Consider the following 18,498-nt stretch of genomic DNA (forward strand, 5'->3'; position numbering starts at 1 on the left):
TCATTATTCTCTAAATAATATAGTGTCACAACTATATAAATAGCATTTATATTTTATTAACTTTAAGTCATTTAGAGATGATTTAAAATATCTGGAGATTATTGCAAATATGATGCTATTATATATGAGGGACTTGAGCATCCCCTTTTTTGGATATCTGCAGGAGTCCTGCAGGATATAAGGAGAGACAACTGTTTTCATCCAGGTTTAGAGTATCTGAAAACTGCTCTGGTCTACCATATGGTTTAATACTCATAAAAGACTCATTTACATGCATATATACATTTTATGTATTACAGTATATACACATATGATTCTGAAGACTTTAGAAGGGTTGAACTTTAAAATGTTCATAATTTTCACTAATTTCATGTTCACTATAGATCATTTAGTCAGTTGTAAATATTCACTTCAGGAAACTCATCTCCCAGAGCCCAAGTGCCCTAATGTAGCATTGGCATTTTTGCTTCCTGGCTGAGAATATGAACAGAAATGAGCCTATACCCAGTCAGGACAAATCCACCTCAATGCAGTTTTCTTTTCTGTGTTTTGTTCTCTTGTGAAGGAGAAAATAGTCAAGGCACATACACTGACAAACTGGAAAGGAGGTGATTGGTTTGTTTTACAAGCTTTCCTGCCAGCCAGTGACAGTCCACCTGCAAGTAAATGCTGCTTCAGGGAAGAAGAGACTGTGCTTTCCAAGCCCAAATGTTTGTGTGGTTGAGATGGCTTCACTCACTAAGAAAACTTGCCTGTCATCTTGAGGCCTCTCAGTTCAACTACTCTGTTGGTGTTTATCAGCTGGGAGAGGAAATCTCCATGTTCAGCCTTGCAAAACAAGCAGAGACACCCAAGCATTCATTGGGATCCACTTATTAAGAATCCAAGATGTGGAAGACATATTAAATTTTATTCCTAATATCGCTGTAGCCTGCTGTTCAAGAAATGAATCAGTTTGTGTTTTACTTAAACATGTAAAATTGCCAGAGGATATTCACCAACCATTTTTCTGATTGTTGTCCCTGGCAAGAGTGCTGGTAAAGCAAGATACCCCAGAATGTCTGCATGCCTACCTCAAGCCCTAGATTCCAGTTTCCAAGAAAAGCATAGTCAGAACCAACTATTTTTAATGAATCCCTTCTGCAAAATTTATTCTCACCTTCAACTAGAATGAGATTTTGGTGGTAGGAAGTGGAGACAACATGATAAAGTGAACTCTGACAAATCCCTGGAAGGTTAGTGCCTTGACCTTGGGAGCTTCTCAAGATGCATTCAAGGATGGCCCATTGCCTATTGACTGTTCATTAATTTACCTGTCACAATGGCTGTAGTTTAACATGGACAGGGAATGGTCTTGTGACATTTAATGAAAACATTATGCCATATTAGTAGCAGTTGCATTTTTCCTGTTGAATTCTTTCTAATGTATACTTCATTTTACTTTTTAAATTTTGTAGTTGATGTGAGTGGTTGAAATAAGGGAACTGGGGACTTTCTACCCATTTCAGTGGTACTTGTAAAGGACAAACTTAAGGCACTTCCTGCTGCTGTTTCTGCAACTTATATGTCACATTTTTGTGTTATGATTACAGGTCCAGAAAGGTGGAAGAGGATGAATATGAAGATTCTTCATCGAACCAAAAGTGGGTCTTGGCTCCAAAATCCCAAGACACTGATGTAACTCTTATTCTTAACAAATTGCTAAGAGAATATGATAAAAAGCTGAGGCCGGATATTGGAAGTGAGTATTGTTTGTTATTGCAATAGGAAATACTATTATGAAACTTTAAAGTTTTTATTTTTAAATAATTATAAAATTTACAAAGTGTTGCAAAGATAGCACAGAGGTTTTCTGTACGCATCACACAATTCCTAACTATAGAATAATAGTAAAGCCAGAAGTTTAACATGGATCTGATGTGTCTATGTGTGGTTCTCTGTCATTTTATCCCATATATATTAGTCTGATGACCATTGAAATTAAGATGCAGAACTAATTCATGACCACAAAGATTCCCTCTTGCTGTCACTTTATAGTCACACCTCCCTTCCTTCCTAAAATTCCTAACACCAGCCTCTATTTTGTTCTCCACTCTGATATTTTTGTCCTCTGGTGAATGTTAAGTATATGGAGTCATTGACCTTTTGAGTTGGACTTTTTTTTTTTTTTTTTGGTGGTGCTGGGGATTGAACCCAGGGCTGTGTGCATGCAAGGCAAGCACTCTACCAACTGAACTATATCCCTTGCCCCTGACTTTTCTTCATTCAGCAAAATAATTTTGAGATCCACTCAAGCAGTTTTGTGTATCAGTAATTTATTATAGTCATTGAATAGTCCTCTGTGGCATGGATGTACCATTGTTTGTTTATCTATTCATCAATTGAGGCACATTTTGGTTGTTTCTAGGTTTTGTCTATTATAAGTAAAATGATAGGTCCACATGTATGCAGATTTTTGGGTGGTCATACAATTTTATTCTTTGTGATAAGGCCCAGGAGTATAATTGCTATGATTACTGTATTTTTTTCAATTTATTTTCTTTTTGTTTTTTTTTTATTTTGTTCACTGAAAACTTTATTTTTTTATTATTGGTTGTTCAAGACAATACAATGATCTTGACATATCATACATTTGATTCAAATAGAGGCAAAAAATACATACTTATGGGATTCCATATTATGTTTTGACACATGTGTTTTGTGTGATATTTAAATCAGGGTAAACTTAATCTCTTTAAATATTTTTTTATGGTAAAAACATTCAAAATCCTTTGTTCTAGATGTTTGAAATATATAGTACATACTTGTTATCTACAGTCACTCTGCTATGTAAAAGCACATGAGAACTTCTTATTCCTACCAATTAAACTATAGAACATGTCCTTTCCCCATTTATCCCTCCATTCCACCTTCCCAGCTTCTGGTCACCCCCATTCTACTCTCAACTTCTATTTTCAAGGAACCGTCACACTCTTTTCCAAAGTGGTTGGACTCTTTTCCCATCCTTACCAGCAATATCTGAGGGATCCAACGTCTCTGTGTTCTTTCCAGCAGTTGGCATTGTCACCATTTTTTTTATTTTAGCTGCTGTATTAGATATGATATTTAATAGGTTAACATCCCATTGTGGTTTAATTTGTATTTCCCTAATTATTAGTGGAATTGAATTCTCTTTATGTGCTTATTTGTTGTGAGCACATCCTCTTGATTGAAATGTCTTTTCATGTTATTTGCCCTTTTAAAAGTTGGATTGTTTGGTTTTATGTATTTGTCTTTTTACTTTCGAGTATTGAGAGTTCTATTGAGAGTTCCAGATATGAGTCCTTAGTCCTCTCTGTAGTTTGCCTTTTCATACTCTCAATGGGATCTTTCCTTCACAGAGGAAAGATTGTAATATTGATGACGAATCTAATTTCTTGATTTTCTGCTGATGGAGTATGCTTTTTAGACTAACGTCTAAGAACTCTTAAGAGTAGCTATAGTTCCTAGGATTTTCTTGTAAAATTTTATCCTTTTCTGTTTTACATTGTAAATCATTACTGAAGTTAATTTTTATATAAAATAAAGGTGTGAGGTTTTGATCTATTATCTTCCCTCTGACCCATGAATCTCCTATTACTCCAGCAGCATTTGTTGAAAAGACTGTCCTTGTTGAATTGTTTTTAGGCAGTTGTGAAAAATCAGATGGCTTGATTAGTATGAGCTCTTTCTGTGTTCTCTATTTTGTTCTGTTTATCTGTGTGTCTGCCACACTACTAGTACCCACAGTTCTGATTACTGCAGCTGTACAATATGTTTTGAAATTGGATAGAGTAATTTATTCTCTTTTTAATATTATTTTAACTCTTATAGTACATTTGCTTTTCCATATAAATCTTAGAATAACCTTGTTGTATCTACAAAAAATCTTGCTGGTACTTTGGTGAGAATTGTGTTGAAACTTTACATGTCAATTTGAAAAGAACTGGACAGCTTTACTGTGTTGAGTCTTCTAATCTATGAACATAATCTCTCTCCATTTATTTACATCATCTTTAACTTCTTATATTAGTGGTTAACATGAGTTCTAAGATATTTTATTAGATCATACCAAAGTATTTTATTTTTTAGAGTGATTGTAAGTGGTACTGTATTTTCAAATTGTATTTTTCCTCTGTTCATTGCTGGTATGCAGGAATGCAATTACTTTTTGTATGTTGATATTGTGTCTTCTGACTTGCTGAAGTTTATGAGTTTTGCTAGTTTTAGGATTTTTTTTTCTGAAAGTTTCCTTAGGGTTTTCTATGTATACCATCATGTCATCTGCAAATAAGAAGTTTATTTCTTGTTTCTCCATATGTATGTGCTTTATTTCCTTTTCTTGCTGACTTACACTGGCTAGAACTTCCAGCACTATGATGAATAGCACTGATGTGAGGGGACATTCTTGTTGTTTTATGGATCTTAGGAGCAAAGTGTCAGTGTTTCAACACTAAATAAGATATCAGCTGGAGGTATTTTGTATATGTTCTTTGTCCAATTGAAAAATTTTCCTAAATAACTACTTTTATGACTTATTTATTTATTTAATCATGAATGAGTATTGAAATTTGCCAAGTGCTTTTACTGTATCAATTGAAAGAATCATGTGATTTTTTTTTCTCCTTTGGCCTGTTAACAGGGTGGATAGTATTGATTGATTTCTTGTTTCCAGTACATGACCAGTATTACATACCTGGAATAAACTTAGTCATGTTATTTAGTCATACTGTTTTAAAAAAATTCTTTTCATTCTTTGCTGAATTATTGTTTGCAAATACTTGCTAATACTTGATTAAGAATTTTTTGCATTTCTGTACATGAGGGACTTTGGTCTATAGGTTTGTTTGTTCTTTTGTTTTTTTTAAACTGGTTTTGGTGCCAGGCAATACCAGCTTCATAAAATATGTATGGAAGTACTCCCTCACCTTCTGTGTTTTGGAATATATTTTGTGTCATGTAAGGGTTTGTGTTACTTCCTCAAATGTTTGATAGACTGCTCCAATGATACATTCTGGGCCAGGAGATGCCTTCTCTGGGAGCATTTTCCATTACAAATTTATTTCAATAATGACTTTATTCAAATGATCAGTTTCATATTGGGTTAAGTTGCAGTAGTTTGTGCTTTACAAGGAATTGGTCAATTTCTTTGAAGGGGTCAAGTTTGTGTGAACTGTTCAGTTCTTTTCAAATTGACATGCAAAGACACATAAATGTCTGCTGGGCATATTATGACCTCCTGTTTTATTTGTAATCTTGGTACTTTGCATCATCTTTTCTCATTTTTTTCTACAAGCTTATTACACTGACCTTTCCAAAGAGTCAACTTTTTGTTTCATTATTTTTCTGTTGTTTTAATGTTCCCATTTAATTAAATTTTGCTTTTTTTATTATTTTCTTTCTTCTGCTTGCGTGGTCTTCTACTTGATTTGGAACTTAGATTCTTGATTTGAGACATTCTTTTGTTTTGTAAATGTTGGTTCTCTAAACTGTCCCCTGAGCATTGTTTTAACTTCATTCCAGAAATTTTGATTTGTTGTATTTTTATTCTTATTTAATTCAATGTATTTTTAAAAATTTCCCAAGATTTTTGTCCCTTAACACATAGATTACTTAGAAACAAATGATTTTTTAATTTTCAAAATTTTGGAATTATCTTGTTTTCTGTTGTTGATTTCTATTTTGATTCCATTTTGATTCAATAACATACTCTAAATAAAAGCTCATTTTCAACCTGTTAATATATAATTTATAGCCCAGGATATGATCAATCTTGGTGAATGTTCTAGAGCACTTGAAAAGTGTTAAGTTCTTCTGTGTCTTTGTTTATTTTCTGCCTCGTTTTCTATTGTTTGTTTTGATAGATTAACACTTGTTTGATTGAAAAATACTTTCTAATTAAAAATAAGAATACTGTGTTTGGCTATAAGAAAATTGGTGCACACAAGCAGGTATAGCTCTACATCATCTTCATGAGAGTAGTGAGAAACATGGGGATTGCATGATATGTTCTATTTTTCATAGGATGCTTCCAGTCTGTGGTTTGTTTCTTCTTCTCCATGGTGCTTTATTTCATTTAAAGCACATAAGCTTGCCAGTGTTCATACTATATAGCCACACCATCCTTCCAATTTTCCAAGCCCAGGACTCCAATTTACCTATAACAAGATCTAGAATTACCCTGACTCCAAAAGGCATAAAATTCAAAGTCATTGTGGGTAGTGTGGGGAGAGTTTAAGAATGCATGCAAATTATAGTAAACACTGGAGAAGTCATAACGTCTTTCTGTGCCTCAGTTCCCTCTGTTGTGCAATGAATGAGAGGTACTAAATTACTCCTCACCTTCCTTCCAGCTTTAAAACATTCAGTGAGCAGTACATCTAAATTCCCATTGTGCAAGGTTCATAAATTCAATTGTCATCAGTTTTTCACATAAGAATCATCAAGGAAGTCTATCCAGTGTGAAAAGTGGGCAGCTATCATGCATTCACATAGATGAGACGATTTAGAGAATGTTACTAATTTCATCACTGTTTGTCAGACAATATACTTGACATTAGAAAACCTGAGCAAGAAACATTTTTCATTTGTGGGCAAGTTTAGTCTAGTTGGTACTCTGCTCTTTGTGTGCTAGGATGCAGTGAAGTGCCTTACATTCATATTCTGAGATGGGAAAATTGGACATGGGAAGAAAATGAGTGAGCTTAGCTTCCAACACTGATCTCTCTGACTGCAGCAAGATCACTTATCCACTGCACTATTTATAGAATACACAAGGCAAGCCTATTAAGAAACAGGGTAACCCCCAACTAGACACACAGAGGAAAACTTGGAATGAGATTACTAAGGTTCTTAAAGATGAAATAGGCAAGCAGAATGAACAATTCTAGAGATTTTATGGCCATCTTCCTTTATCCACTCAATATATTCCAAGACCCTTTATTACTGGATTCCTGAAATTTCATGTGGTACTAAACCCTACACATACTATGCTTTTTCTTCTAAATACCTACCTAAGGTAAAATTCACTTTATAAATTAGGCACAATAACAACAATAACTAGTATTAAAATTATTATAATGATATATTGGAATAAAAGTTGCATTAATGTAGTCTCTGTTTTTCTTTCTTAAAAATATCTTACTATACTGTACTCACCTACTTTCGGACAGTCCTTGACCACAAGAAGGCAAGATAATAAAAGACCACTGTATTTTCTCAATGTGCACATGAAGAATTGTGAATTTTCCAAATAAAACAGCATCCATATCCAAATAACATGCTGTCACTTGGTTCTCGTAATTCATTGTTACATATGAGAAGGGCCTTGTGCTTTCCGAGTGAAAGAGATTTAAAAAAAAAATTAAATATAAATCCATAAAGCATGCTGCTGCTGTTTGGTTTCCTGACTTTAAAGTACCACCATGCACATTGTCATGGTCCTTGGGACAGCAGAGTGCCTGATGAAAGCTCATCATCACTGAGTCCTCTCAAAATGCATCTTCCTATGTTGTTTGAATGCTAGTGTCTGATGAACAGAATCCAACAACTTGCAGCTATTCAATTAGAGAACAATAATAGCCAAAAAACAGATCTCCTGGTAAAGGAATTAGACACCATATTCTTTTATAACTCAGAAGAGCTGTGCTTTAAGGCAAACTTCCCATAAATATCTGAATTCCTTTTCTCATTATTTTTTTTCAAATCAAGTTTATTTGCTCTAACCATCATGCTTTATCATCAAGATACCATGAACTTATATTTACATAATGTGCTCAAATTGATTTATCATTAGTTTATGGTAATTGCCAGTTTATTTGCTCATCTCCCTTATCTTTATTTGCTCCATCAGGTAGTCATCCAATGTGTCCTGAACATTGTCTCTGCCCCAAGCCCTATACTGGGACTGGGACAGTGGGGAAGCTGGGTAGTAACCTGGATGCTTTCTGCATTTGTGTTCTTCTGTTAGCGTAGGAAGGTGGGGGGGAGGGCTCTACAAAGAGTGTTTAAGAGTAGATACTGGCGCTCCCACTTTGGAGTCAGTTAAGACTGTTTAATTTGAAACCCTTGAAAATTCTACTTTGCTTCTAGGATAAAGTCCAAGTCCCTTAATGATGCAAAGAAGCAAGCTATTATCTGGCTCTTCCTGGCTTCTGCACTTCCATTTCCAGACAGTCTGAATCACATGTTCTGTGTGTAGGCACACCAAACTTGTTTCCCTCATCTGGACCCTCAATGTTGTTGTTGCCTGGCCTGTGTCTCACACTTCTTCACTGAGCTCTCTTGTACCTTTTTTTTTAAGCCTTGCTGTCATCTCCTACGCGGATTCTTCCTTCAAAACCTGTCCCCCACTTACCTCCCCACTGGGGTACATCAAGAGCCAGTCACTCCCTTGTTTCTTCTACCATTCTTTCCTCATTTTTACAAGAGGGTGAACAAAGTAAGAAGTGCTGCTTTGAGGATTATATGATGTGGTGTGATCACAGAACTGTTTCTACAACATTATTACTTACTTTCTAAAATTCCCAGCCAAGAATTTGTCCTTGTGTTTTTTGAGGACACAGTTCCTACTTCCTGATTATTAATGCATTTGTATACATTGCCACATCCCGACATATGTAATCCAATGGCAGCCCCAAGGTCCAACATCAGGAAGTATGTTAAATGTCTCATCACTGTTATCGTTAACAATAAATAGAAGGAATTGTGCAGTTTCATTGATGTTTCGTGGAAGTAATGTATCTGCGTGGAAGCCTCTAATTAGTTTTTATATTACAAATTGTGATCATTATGTTTTAAAAATACTTGCTACTTTCCTAGCTATTCTATCTCCTCAATCAACTTTTAAATTATGGATATATCTGTTTCAGTTCCCTTCCTTAAGTTATCCATCATTTTAAGTAATGCTAAAGCCATGTCCTTTACTGGTTCAGGGTCATTCAGGGTGTCATTTGTCTACAGAGCAGATCTTGTCATGTGAGCTGGGAAAGGCTGATGGAGAAAAAAAACCTTTTAATAAAAGAATTGCAGAAAATCAGAGAATTTCTTTCTCTTCTGATTTCAAGAAACCACTTTCCTGTACACAGATTATATTAGAGAATACAAATTCCTGCCCTCTTATCTGGACAGTCTGTGCCGAATACATCATGTTCAGAAAAAATGATAAATTATATATTTGTTTTTAAAGGTGAATGGATAATGCTCTGAGGAGATATGGACAATGTGTAGAAGTGACTGACAGTTTTGCTTAATTCAGGCTGAACATCTGAATAATCTTCTCTTGGCCATGTCCGTGGATATGTCCATGGACAGAAGACTTGAGTGTTTGCATATCTGCACTTCTTTCCTGGGCTTTTCTAAAGTGTATCTTCCCAGAATAGTTAAAACTTCTAAATACAAAATGAAGAAATATCCTAGGAGGAAGCTCTTTGCGTGGGCGAGGAGTTGAGGTGCTCTGGGGGTACGCACCTACCCCACCTGAGTCAGAACACTGGAGGAGATGCCCTTCAGGACTGCTTTTCTTCAGGCTTGCCAATGCTGGACATGACACCCAGGTATTTTCTCAGGGGAATTGAGGTGACACAGCTACATTCCAACTGGCAAAATCAGCAGAAGCTCCTGCCCACCTGGGTTAAGAGAAAATGACCAAATAATGGTGCCATGATACCCAAGTAGGTCAGGAGTGAGTTTTGTTGCAGATAATGTATTTTAAAGCAGCTAAAATAAATAAAAAGTGGCCCTTAAACTAGGATTTACAAAAATTAGTTGATACATAAAAAGTGTAAAAATTTATGGGGCATCATGTGTTTTTTGGTACATGTCTGTATTGCGAAATGTTCAGATCAGGGTAAGCAGATCTATCTCCTGAAACATTTATTTCTTTGTGGAGAAAATGTTCAAAATCCTTTTTAGGTGTTTGAAATGTATGGTACATTACTGCTATCTCTAGTTACCCTGCTGTGCAATAGCAAACCAGAATTTACTTCTCTTTAACTGTGACTTAGTTCACATTGACCTCTCCCCATCCTTCCTACCCCCAACTCTGGTAACTACCATTCCACTCTCAACTTCTATGAGATCAATGTTTTTTGATTCCAAGTATAAGTGAGAGATAGTTTTCAACAATTTTTTTATGCAGCTCTTTGATATCTTTCAGTGAAAAATTATAAGCATAGTGAAGCTGCCATCAACTCTAAGCTGAACACTTCAGAAATACTGGTCACAGATGTAATCTCTCTGAGAGAGAACTGGATTAGCCAGTGCAAAAAAGAGAAAGCCACCCTTCCCTGATCTTTCTGAGCTGGTCCTGGTGTGTGTAAATGGAACACTCCTGTCATGTCCTGCCACCAGGTTTTGAGAGTGTCGGTTGGGATAATTCATTTGAGAGAATTCTGAAATGTGTAAAAAGAGAGCTGTGCAGAGAATCAAATGTTTTATTAAGTATTATGATTGATCATGGATGTAGACCACTGTCCTTCATTCTTACTCTTTTCATATTGTAAAAAAAAAAAAATAGGAGGACCTGGAGTGGACCTCAGTGTTAGAACACTTGCCTAGCATGCATGACACCCTGAGTTTAATCCCCAGCATGGGGGGTGGGACAAGGAAGGATGGGAGAAAAATAGGTAAACCAATGTTTTTATTCAAAAGAATGAAGGACAAATACAAATGAAGTGTAAAGGCTTGTATGTTTGAGGAAAAGGGAGTTTGAAGGTAGAGCACTAGGTATTTTAGTGTCCCTGCATCCACCGGCACTGATAGCTCACAACCAATTGTCCCAGGCTTGTTGCTGACTGTGGGATGACCTTGTAGCTAGCTCAAGTCCAACTTTCCTGTCCTTTTGCCATGCACATCAGGTAACCATGCCAACCTGTACATATAGTTTAGCCTGGTTAGTCTTCCCATAAAATGCACAGCCTACCATACGGCCGAGTGAGTTGTCATTTTCTAGCAATTACTGTATATCCAGAAAATAATTCAAATGTATTCACTCCACTCTCAGAACAGATGTAGGAGGAGAGGAAACAGACATTCTTAATTGCTGTGCTTGAAGTAAAAGCTATTACTGTAGAGTTAGTTAACCGATTCTCCCACAAAGTTAATTCAAATGCATAGGGGAGGTGGAGAACCAATTTTATGGAGAAATTATAACTGTCATCTCTATGAGAGACTAATTAGGCATCTTCAGGCCGCTGGGTTAAGACCTCAGCTACACACCTGTTGGCAGGTGACCTTTCTTTGTGCATTCCCCATGGTATGGGGCAAGGGTCCTTCAAACACACCTTAGCATTTAGGATTTTGCCATGGTACTCTTATCTAGGTTGAATCCTGTGCATTAGAGCCCTTCCAACAGTTCAGTTCATTAATCATTTGTGTGAGGATTTTTTTCTTATAGGGAATGTATAATGAGAACTCATTGCATAAGTTATTTGTTTTTTTCCTTATATGTGATTTGGCAAACCACTCTAGTCACATGTTCCTAAGTATAACCTAGTGACTGGCCTTGATTTGAACATTCCATTCTGTTTATAGAATAACAGATGATATATTTTTTGTTTGTTCATGACTAGTCCAGGAATTGAGCAAAATAGCTTCATGTGGATTAGACAGCATTTTAAGGAGAAAGACTCCATGGGCTTTCCCACCAGTTACTAGCAGATTCACAGTGAGAACCCCATTTAGGTTTGTCTCTAAAGGGATAATTAAACCTGCATCCAAGCCCCACTGTAAGAATTACAAGTAATCATACCCGTCCCAGGGTGTGGTTGAGGCCACTTTGGGTATCCACCTTCCGTTGTTCCCAGACCCACACTATTTTGGCTTCTCTTTCAGTTTGGTTCCTGAGAGCTGGAAGAGAGCCCTTAGATTGCTCTGCATCATAAAAGCTTTGTCTTAGCTTGAGACTTCTGTTCACCTGCCTTTCATCACTCTACAATTAACATCTGGATTCACAATATTTTCCAGATCCCTTTAGAAAGCATTACAATGCACATAGGCACCGGGTGGCTGTTCTACAAATTACAGTGTAGAAATAAAGAATATAGTTTCCTACATTATTGTGCTATGAAGGGATTCTAAAGGAATTTTAGTTCAGCAGCTTACAGATCTGGCACAGCACCAGAATTGCCTGGAGAAGTTTGTATGGGTACCAGTCAACAGATGAATGGAGAAAGAAAATGTGATGTAGATACACAATGGAATAGTGTTCAGCTGTAAAGAATTATGAAATCATGCCATTGATAGGAAAATGAATGGTTCTGGGGATCATTGTGTTAAGTGAAATAAACCAGACTCATAAAGACAAGCATCATAGGTTTTATCACATATGTGGAGTCTAGGAGAGAAAAGAAGAAAACATGAAAATATAAAGGAAACTATTGGAGAAAAGGAAGAAGAATAGGTAGAGGATAAGGGAAGGGAAGGTGGAGGGGGGGATGGATATGATTAAAATATGTTGTAAACACTTATGATTATGCCAGGAAAAACATTTTTCTATATAATATGCACTAATGAAAAAGGTGCTTTTTAAAATACAGAAGCCAGCACACAAATCCTCAGATTATGTGTTATTTTTCTGTTTTCTAGTTCATTGATTTCTACTTGGATCTGTATTATCACTTCTGTATATTTTTCATTTAATTTACTATTTTTATTTTTTTCACATTCTAGGCTCATGTTTATTTGTTTTTAAAAGTTTATTTATTTATTCTAATTTTTTATACATGGCAGAAGAATGCATTTCAATTCATAGTACACATACAGAGCACAATTTTTCATGTCTCTGGTTCTATATAAAGTAGAGTCACACCATTCATGTCTTCATACATGTACTCAGGGTAATGATGTCAATCTCATTCCACTGTATTTCCTACCCCACAACCCCTCCTTTCCCTCTCTTCCCTTTGTACCATCTAAAGTTCCTCCATTCCTCCCATGTCCTCCCCACCACATCCCCATTATGGATCAGCATCCACATATCAGAGAAAATATTCAGCATTTGTTCTTTTGGGATTGGCTAACTTCACTTAACATGATATTCTCCAACTTCATCCATTATTGCCAGCAGATGCCATTATTTTATTCTCTTTTAATGCTGAATAATATACCACTGTGTATGTATACCACATTTTCTTTATCCATTCATCTACTGGAGGGCATCTAGGCTGGTTCCCCAATTTAGCTATTGTGAATTGTGCTGTTATAAACATTGATGTTGCTGTGTCCCTGTAATATGCTGTTTTTAAGTCCTTTGGGTATAAACTGAGGATTGAGATAGCTGGGTCAAATAATAGTTCCATTCCAAGTCTTCCATACCAATTCACAGTCCCACCAGCAATGTATGAGTGTGCCTTTTCCCTCATATCCTCACCAACACTTATTGTTGTTTGTCTTCATAATAGCTGCTATTATGACTAGAGTGAGATGAATTCTTAGAGTAGTTTTGATTTGCATTTCTCTAATTGCTAGATATGTTGAACATTTTTTCATATATTTGTTGATTGTGTATCATCTTCTCAGAAGTGTCTGTCAGTTCCTTAGCCCACTTATTATTTGGGTTATTTGTTTTTTTTTTTTTTGGTATTAAGATTTTTGAGTGTTTTATATATCTTAGAGATTGTACTCTATCTGATGTGGTGTTTGTGATAAAAATTTGCTCCCATTCTGTAGGCTATCTATTCACCTCACTGATTGTTTCTTTTGCTGAGAAGTAGCTTTTTAGTTTAAATCCATCCCATTTATTGATTTTTGGTTTTATTTCTTGTGCTGTAGGAGTCATATTAAGGAAGTCAGGGCCTAATCTGACATGATGAAGATTTGGGCCTACTTTGTCTTCTATTAGGTGCAGGGTCTCTGGTTTACTTTCTAGGTCCTTAATCTACTATGAGTTGAGTTTTGTGCATGGTGAGAGATCGGGGCTTAATTTCATTTTGCTGCATATGGATTTCCAGTTTTCCCAGTACCATTTGTTGAAGAGGCTATTTTTTCCTCCAATATATGTTTTTGGTGCCTTTGTCTAATAAGAGATGACTGTATTTATATAGGTATGTCTCTGTGTCCTCTATTCTGTAACATTGGTCTATAAGTCTATTTTGGTGTCAATACCATGCTCTTTTTGTTATTATTGCTTTGTAGTATATTTTAAAGTCTGGAATAATGATGCTACCTGCTTCAGTCTTCTTGCTAAGGATTGCTTTGGCTATTCTGTGTCTCTTATTTTTCCAGATGAATTTCATGATTGTTTTTTCTATTTATATGAGGAATGTCATTGGGATTTTGATTGGAATTCCATGAAATCTGCATAGTGCTTTTGGAAGTATGGTCATTTTGTAAATACTAATTCTGCCTATCCAAGAATAAGGGAGATCTTTTCATCTTCGAAGGTCTCCTATAATTTCTTTCTTTAGCATTCTATAGTTTTCATTGTAGAGATCTTTTACCTCTTTCATTAAGTTGATTCCCAAGGTTTTTTTTGAGGCTATTGTAAAATGGGTAGTTTTCCTAGTTTCTCTTTCAGAGAACTTGTCACTGATGTACAGAAATGCCTTTGATTTATGGGTGTTGATTTTATATCCTGCTATTTTGCCAAATTCACTTACTAGTTCTAGAAGTTTTCTGGTGGAATTTTTTGGATCCTCTAGGTATAGAATCATGTTGTTGGCAAATAGTGATAGTTTGAGTTCTTTTTTCCTATCTGTATCCCTTTAGTTTCTTTTATCTGTCTAATTGCTCTGGCTAGAGTTTCAAGAACTATGTTAAGTAGAAGTGATAAAAGAGGGCATCACTGTCTTGTTCCAGTTTTTAGAGGGAATGCTTTCAATTTTTCTCCACTTAGAATGATGTTGGTCTTGGCTTAGCATAGATAGCTTTTACAATGTTTATATATGTTCCTGCTATTTCTAGTTTTTCTAGTGTTTTGAACATGAAGGGGTGTTGTTGTATTTTGTTTAATGCTTTTTCTGCATCTATTGAGCTGACCATACGATTCTTATCTTTAAGTCTACTCATGTGATGAATTACATTTATTTGTTTCTGTATGTTGAACCAACCTTCCATCCCTGGGAGGAACCCACTTGATCATGGTACCCTATCTTTTTAATATTTTTTTGTATTCAATTGCCATAATTTTATTGAGAATTTTTGCATCTATGTTCATAGAGATATTGGGCTAAAGTTTTGTTTCTTTGATGTGTCTTTGTCTTTTTTTGGAATCAGGGTGATTTTGGCCTCATAGAATGAGTTTGGAAGTGTTTTCTCTTTTTCTATTTCATGAAGTAATTGGAGGAGTATTGATATTAGTTCTTCTTTGAAGGTCTTATAAAACTCAGCTGATTTTGTCCATTTTGTCCTGGGATTTTCTTGATTGGTAGACTTTCTTTTTAAATATTTATTTATTTATAGACTTCTGTGTCTTTATTTCATTACTTGAAAATGATTTGTTTAATTTGTGTATATCATCCTGATTCAGTTTGGGCAAATCATATGACTCTAGAAATTTGTTGATACCTTCAGTATTTTCTATTTTATTGGAGTACAAATTTTTAAATATTTTCTAATTATCTTCTGCATTTTTGTGCCGTCTGTTGTGATATTTACTTTTTCAACGTGAATTTTAGTAATTTTTCTCTTTCCTTCTCTTTGTTAGCATGGCTAAATTTTTGTCAATTTTATTTATTTTTTTCAAAGAACCAACTTTTCATTTGTCAAATTTTCAATTGTTTTTTTTTGTTTCAATTTCATAGATTTCAGCTCTGATTTTAATTATTTCCTGCTTCTACTGCTTTTGGCATTGATTTGTTCTTCTTTTTCTGGGGCTTTGAGATGTAATGTTAGGTCATTTATTTTTCAACTTTTTCTTCTCTTAAGGGATGAATTCCATGCAATGGACTTTCCTCTTAGTACTGCCTTCATTGTCTCCCAGAGATTTTGATATTTTGTATCAGTGTTCTCATTTACCTCTAAGAATTTTTTAATCTCTCTGATGCCTCCTGCAACCCATTGTTCATTCAGTAGCATATTTATTTAGTCTCCAGGTGTTAGAGGAGCTTGTATTTTTTATTTTATCATTGATTTCTAATTTCATTCCAGTATGTTCTGATAGAATGTAGGGTAGTATCCCTAGTTTTTTGTATTTGCTAAGAGTTGCTTTGTGGCATAGTATATAGTCTGTTTTATCAGTACATGGAAGGATCCACGTACCACTGAGAAGAAAGTTTATTCACTGATTGATGGATGAAATATTCTATCTATGTCTGTTAAATCTGGATTATTATTGTATTATTGAGTCCTATAGTTTCTTTGTTTACCTTTTGTTTGGAACATCTATTCAAAGGCAAAAGAGGCATGTTAATTTCACCCAGTACTATTGTGTTGTTATCTATTTGACTCTTGAAATGTTATTATCACCTAGTAGTATTGTGTGTTGTCTATTTGACTCTTGAAATTTAGAAGAGTTTGTTTGGTGACCATAGATGCTCCATTGTTTGGGGCATATATATTTATAATTGCTATGTCTTGTTGATGTGTGGTTCCCTTAAGCAGTATGAAATATCCTTCTTTATCCCTTTTGATTAACTTTAGCTTGAAGTCTACTTTATTTGAGATGAGGATGTAAACTCTGTTTGTTTCTACAGTCCATGTGAGTGGTATGTTTTTTCCCAACCTTTTACTTTCACTCTATGGATATCTTTTCCTATGAGATGAATCTCTTTAAGGCAGCATATTGTTGAATCTTTTTTTTTTTGATCCATTCTGCCATTCTATGTCTTTTGATTGGTGAGTTTAGGCCATGAACATTCAGGGTTATTATTGAGAAATGATTTTTATTCCCGGAAATTTGTGTTTATTTTTGGCATTTAACTTGATGTGGTATTTCCTTTGATTGATTTTTTCTTTTATTGTAATACATTTCTTTGATGATTTTCATTTCCTCCTCATGGAATATTTTGCTAAGGATGTTCTGTAGTGCAGGCTTTCTAGCTGTAAATTTTTCTTCTCTTTTCTTTTGGTTTTAGATGGGCACACTTTATTTAATTTGTTTATTTTTATTAGTGCTGAGTTTGAACCCAGTGCCTCTGCATGCTAGGCAAGTGCTTTCACTAAGCCATAACCCTGACCCTGTAAATTCTTTTTAACTTTTGCTTATCATGGAAGGTTTTTATTGCATCATCAAATCTAAAGCTTCATTTTGTTGGATATAAGATTGGTTGGCATTCATTTTCTTTCACAGCTTGGTATATGTTGTTCCAGGATCTTCTCGTTTCTCTTGTGGCTTTTAAAATTTTCTTCTTATTCTGTATGCTTTGCATTTTCATTATAATGTGCCTTGGTGTGGATCTGTTGTGATTTTGTACATTTGGTGTCCTGTAGGCATTTTATATTTGATTTTCCAATTCATTCTTCATGTTTGGAAATTTTTCTGATATTATTTCATTAAATAGATTGTTCACTCCTTTAATTTGAAACTCTATGCCTTCCTCTATCCCAATAATTCTTAAATTTGGACTTTTTATGTCATCCCATAATTCTTGAATGTTCTGCTCATGGTTTCTTACTATCTTCACTGTGTGTCAACATTCTTTCCAAGATTTTATATTTTGTCTTCGTTATCTGAGGTTTTGTCTTCAATGATCTAATCTGTTGGTATTGCTTTCTATTGAGTTTTAAATTTGGTTTCTTGTTTCTTTCATTTCAAAGTTTTTTTTTCAGAATCTCTATCTTCTTATTTAAGTAATCTTTTGCTTTCTTTATTATTTTCTTATGTAGCTCTTTATCAAAGAGATCTTTTGTTGCCTTTATTTGCTCTCTTATATCATCCTTTAATTAACTGAATAGATTAATGTACATCTTGAACTGCTTCTCTATAATTTTTTCTGTTGTGTTGGCATGGATTCTTATAACATAGTATTTTGGTTTGTTTGGGCCACTTTCTTCCCTTGTTTTTTTCATGTTTTTCATGTGTCTTCTCTTCTAGCACTGCGGATCCAGGGTATTACAGTTTTTACCCTATAGGCTTATAGTGTCCATGCAGTCTGTTAATATTGTTCTCCTCTCCTTTAAGGGGGAGAACAATATTAACAGATTCCAATATAAACAATAAACAGCTTTAAACCAAATAGCTTCTATTGAGACATTTATGATATTGTCACAATATACAGAAATTGTAAATTCAGTCATTATCTACAATATAAACAGTTGGTTTGCAAAAGCGTCCACAGTTTCTGATGGTGAACAAAGAGAGAAACAGAGGAGGGGTGTAGGATGAGATGTTAAGGAGGTAGGAGGTGATAATATAGAGAGTTATTAGATCTTAGGAAGTGTGAAAGAATCAATTGAAGTTGGCTAGTAGCAGGAGATAGGAAAGAAAGAGATTTTGAGAAGAAAAGTAAGTAGGAATTCAATAGAGAGAGTACAAAGAACAAACAAATACAGAAATTAAGAAAGAGAAAAAATGAAAAAAAATAGAAGATAAAAGAATATACA

At 34.9% G+C, this 18,498-nt stretch overlaps 1 protein-coding gene across 1 annotated transcript in view; it reads left to right on the forward strand.

Annotated features, from left to right (window-relative positions):
- Gabrg3 (gamma-aminobutyric acid type A receptor subunit gamma3) overlaps window positions 1-18,498 on the forward strand; it is a 581,387-nt gene that overhangs the window by 4,365 nt on the left and 558,524 nt on the right. The window contains exon 2 of the mRNA XM_021728962.3: window positions 1,593-1,741. Within this exon, the coding sequence (XP_021584637.2) occupies window positions 1,593-1,741 (149 nt within the window). The remainder of the gene's footprint in view (window positions 1-1,592; window positions 1,742-18,498) is intronic.

Source organism: Ictidomys tridecemlineatus, chromosome 5 (genome assembly GCF_052094955.1).
Source record: "Ictidomys tridecemlineatus isolate mIctTri1 chromosome 5, mIctTri1.hap1, whole genome shotgun sequence".
Lineage (NCBI taxonomy): Eukaryota > Metazoa > Chordata > Mammalia > Rodentia > Sciuridae > Ictidomys > Ictidomys tridecemlineatus.